Source organism: Taeniopygia guttata, chromosome 2 (genome assembly GCF_048771995.1).
Source record: "Taeniopygia guttata chromosome 2, bTaeGut7.mat, whole genome shotgun sequence".
In the NCBI taxonomy this organism is placed as follows: Eukaryota; Metazoa; Chordata; class Aves; order Passeriformes; family Estrildidae; genus Taeniopygia; species Taeniopygia guttata.
In genome coordinates, this window is record NC_133026.1 from 55,036,811 (window position 1) to 55,040,898 (window position 4,088).

The 4,088-nt window shown below is 37.2% G+C and overlaps 1 protein-coding gene across 2 annotated transcripts; it reads right to left on the minus strand.

The window, feature by feature from the left end:
* Positions 1-297: 297 nt before the first annotated feature.
* Positions 298-3,809, minus strand: NEUROD6 (neuronal differentiation 6). Of its 2 annotated transcripts, XM_004175518.6 has the most exons (3): positions 3,631-3,809; positions 3,013-3,275; positions 298-2,206 (listed from the first exon to the last, which is right to left on the minus strand). In XM_004175518.6, exon 3 carries the CDS (start codon positions 2,183-2,185, stop codon positions 1,172-1,174), a length of 1,014 nt encoding a protein of 337 aa, XP_004175566.1. In that variant the 5' UTR covers positions 2,186-2,206; positions 3,013-3,275; positions 3,631-3,809; the 3' UTR covers positions 298-1,171. The 2 variants fall into 2 exon arrangements, with proteins under 2 accessions (XP_004175566.1, XP_030121238.1); XM_030265378.4 differs by lacking the exon at positions 3,013-3,275 and having other exon boundaries at positions 3,631-3,767.
* Positions 3,810-4,088: the final 279 nt, after the last annotated feature.

Genomic DNA, 4,088 nt, shown 5'->3' on the forward strand with positions numbered 1-4,088 from the left:
TCTGCGTTAGCTCAGGGCTCTTTCCCAAATGAAATTTGGCATTTCATTGAGATATAAAGTTACTTTCTTCCTGTAACCTGTATTTCATTTAGCACACAGCTATTTTTGTGGTATTTTGAATCTACTGCATCACTAATACATCCTTCTGAAAATAACTTAAGGTTCACCCTGATAATTCTTGACTTCCTTCCCCAGACGTAACCATTATGAGTGTCCTGGGAAGAAAGGTGTGTAGACAAGATCAAAGGCAACTGTATACTGTGAAATGATAAGTATCAGACAAAATACACGCAGCTATAGTATCACAACTAATAGATGTATTTTAAAAGTTGAAACATCTATCTTTAATTGCATGTTAAGTATGTAGTGAGAAACCACAGTTATACATTTTTATAACAAACCTTTACATCTGAAGTCATAATAACACAAATAAAAAGTGCTGATTATATATGGTCAAAGTAACTGAGGCAAATTTTTAACAGCTTCTTCTAAATATCATCATGTAGCCTCTGTCAGCAACACTCTAAAGTCAGGCTGAATACTATCAATGACAATCATTTTTTCCTTAGTTTACTGAAAACCAACAACCCAAAAACTATGTTGTTTCTTTGTTTGCCTTTTTTTTTTTTTTTTTTTGCATAGCTTTCAATATTGCTACCCCCTCACCTCTCTGCATATTGCAAGCCCATCTCAACTCTGGATAATTACTTTAAAGTTCTTAATATTTTTTATCCAGCTCTCCTTGAATACATAATATATATTTTCTACCAATTATAAATACATAATTTTTATTAATCTGATTTCAATAACATGCATTTGTATAATTACTATACAATCAAAATAGACATTGACTTCACACAGTGTGTACGCTTTTATTTCAGCAATATTGTTCAGACACACTGCTCAACAAATCAAATAGGGAAACAAAAAGTTAAAAAGGAGGGAGAAAACCTCTGGGAGGAAACATATTCTCACAGTGATTACAGAAAAAAAATACTTACAATAAAAAGGGTTTATTAATACATAGAAAATCCTCACAATAGTTGAAACACACTTTAGGAACCAGTAAATATTTTAAATAGAATTGTGCCAATTATGCAGTGCCCAAGCATCTGCTTGCTCTTAATTAGATGGGGAGGTGAATGACCACTCTTTATTTTCATTTTCCTCATTAATTATGAAAAACTGCATTCAATTCATCTTGCATGGTGAGAGACTGGCTGCGCAGATGTAAGTCATAAGGGAAGTGGCTCTCTGTAGGCAACCTGAACATCGAGCTCTGCCCAAGGGGACCCCTGGGTGGCACTGCACAGTAATGCATACCATAATTGTAATTTTTGCCATAGTCCAAGCTTTCCTCTTGCTTCAGGGAAAATATCCCATTATAGTTAATTGGGGGAGGACTTAAGGGACCTTCAAACTGTGGGCTGGCGCACTCAGGGGAAGTGCTTTCATAGAAGGACTCATAAGCACTGCAGTAATTGTATGGTTTCATGGACTTAGAGTTGTCAAGAGTCCCATGCCCTGGGGGGGTGCCAAGCTCCGGGCTGTGGTAGGGAGGATAAAAGGTGGAGTAGGGTGTGCGGGTATGATGGGCACCGTCACCTGCCTGGCCCATTAAGAAACTTCTGGCATTCAGTTGCAGGCATCCTGCCACCAAGTTTGTAGTTGGCTGGGACAGACCCTTGCACAAGTTTTGGACAAAGGTGAGCAGGTCAGGTCTCTTCCCGATTCGCAGTATTTCAGAAAGAGCCCAAATATAGTTCTTGGCTAGTCTTAAAGTTTCTATTTTCGACAGTTTTTGTGTTTTAGAATAACAAGGGACAACTTTCCTTAAATTGTCCAGAGCATCGTTAAGGCCGTGCATACGGTTCCTCTCTCTAGCATTGGCTTCTTGACGCCTGAATTTAATTCTTTCCATCCTTATCTTGCTCGTCTTTTTTTTCCTAAGGCCCCTTCTCCGTGGCAAACCATTCTCATCCTCCTCTTCTCTCTCTTCCTCCTCCTCTTCTTTTTCTGTGTCTTCTCCAGGAGATCTTTTAATATTCTTTCCTCGGAGGATGATCTGCTTTGAAAAGCTTTCTGTGTTCTTCATTTGCTTTTGGTCATCACTTTCTCTGGGAAACTTTCTACACATCTGGGATTCTGGCATTACAACAGACTCATCAAATGGTAGTGTTAACATGGTTCTACAATCTTAAGTTACCTGAAAGAATGCCAGCACAATGTTTAAATATTTCCATTTTTAAAGTTTTTCGACTCACACAGACAGCCTTATGCCCCTTATTTGTGTCTGTGTGTAAGCTCTCTTTATAAGAGAGAGTGTGTGTATGTGTGTGTGTGTGTGTGTGTATAAATGCTCAATCTATATTTTTTGAATAAAATGGCAGTTGCAAATGCCCACATTTAAAAAAATAATAGCTGCTGAGAATTCTAAAATCATTTGAAACATTTGGCCCTGCAACTAAAAAGCCACATTTCTCACAGATAAATATGGAGTAAATCCATATTTTAAATGTACATTTAGCTTCCTGCTCATTTATTTTATTTTTAAACAAATCCTTCAAACTCTCACCATCATGGAATCCAAAGAAATACAAAACGTGACAAAGCACTACAGAAATTTCATTAATCCAAATTCCCCTGGGTGGAAAAATGAGGAGAGGGAGTGTAGTTTTAAAATTGAGAAAGTGCCATATCTCTATTACCAGGTAGTAAATATTTTAAAATCACCTTTTGACTTATGCTTCAAGATTCTGGGTTTTTGCTCTCCACATTTCTTCCTTTATGTATCAAGATACTAAACTTTAGTAAGTTACAGTAGATGAGAAGGAAAAAAAAATGGAATATACCCCCCAAATCACTTAGCTAGTAATATAATTCAAAACAAAGCATTTTTCCTAGTTATTTGTATTAAAAATCACACAATACTTATTTCACATTAAGACAAAAATCAGAATTATTTAACCCAAAACGTATTCAGATTAGAGTTAGGAAATAAAATCCCCCTACCTTTTTTTCCCCCCTTTTCAAGCAAAAATTCTATTTGATATTATCTGTTAAGTTAGAATCAACTTATTTGCTTTTTTTCTTGTTCTTTTCTCCTTTTTCTTTTCTTTCCCATCAATTAGGGGAGGGGGGGAGGTGAAAAATTCCCTGCACGCTATAGCAGTGTTTATGTTCTGCGAGGTTCAGATGTCTTCCTCCAGCTCTTAGCTGACAGGAGCGGTCTGTAGATTCTGACTGTAATCCTGCACGTGTGCTCAGAATCCAGCCTGGAAAGGAAAAATAATTTCCTTTTCCCAATTACTTTGCTTTTGTTTGCAGCTTGGGAGCAGCAAAAGCTTGTATCCCATGGACTTCAAAGAGACAAGCAAAGTAAATGCAGGGACTTTTAACAGAACAAAATTAAACAAAAACCCCAGTTAAAGACTAACTCTATCAGTATTGTCTACACATTTGCAATATTACATAAAAGCAATGAAAGTTTGTAATTGCATCAGAATAATAAAATGGTAGAAGTTATTAGACAGCAAATAGCATACACAAAATACAAGACAATGATACTGTATCTTTAAACACTTGCATGCACACCCAACACCAATTGAAATATATCTTTATTTGTATTACCTTAGCTTTTTATTTCATTCAACAATCAGTTTTCATTTTTTGCCTTCCAAATCTTTTCAGTCTGAATGTCGCATCGTCTGCTGGAGTCTAGATCGGTGTATATCTGCACTATCTCATTGATCTCTAAAAAGTGACATTGATGCCAACTGCCAGAGCTGGTACCCATGCCATCTGCTAGTGACGTCACTGGGCAGAGAAAACCACGTGAGTCTTTCTCCTGGGACCTTCATTCTGCACTGATCATCTGGCATCCCTCTAAGTGGGTACCAGCATTCAAGTATCAACACAGAAGGTTAGACTGATAGAAAAAAAAAAGAAAAGAAAAAAATTCTGCACCAGCATTTCACATACAGTAGGTGCATTTCCACTGTGGTTGCTTCTTTTTAGCAGTCTAGCTGCATGGATAGACATGCCAGCATTTGGTGCTATCCCTGCCTACAGGTACAGCTGCCCTCTGG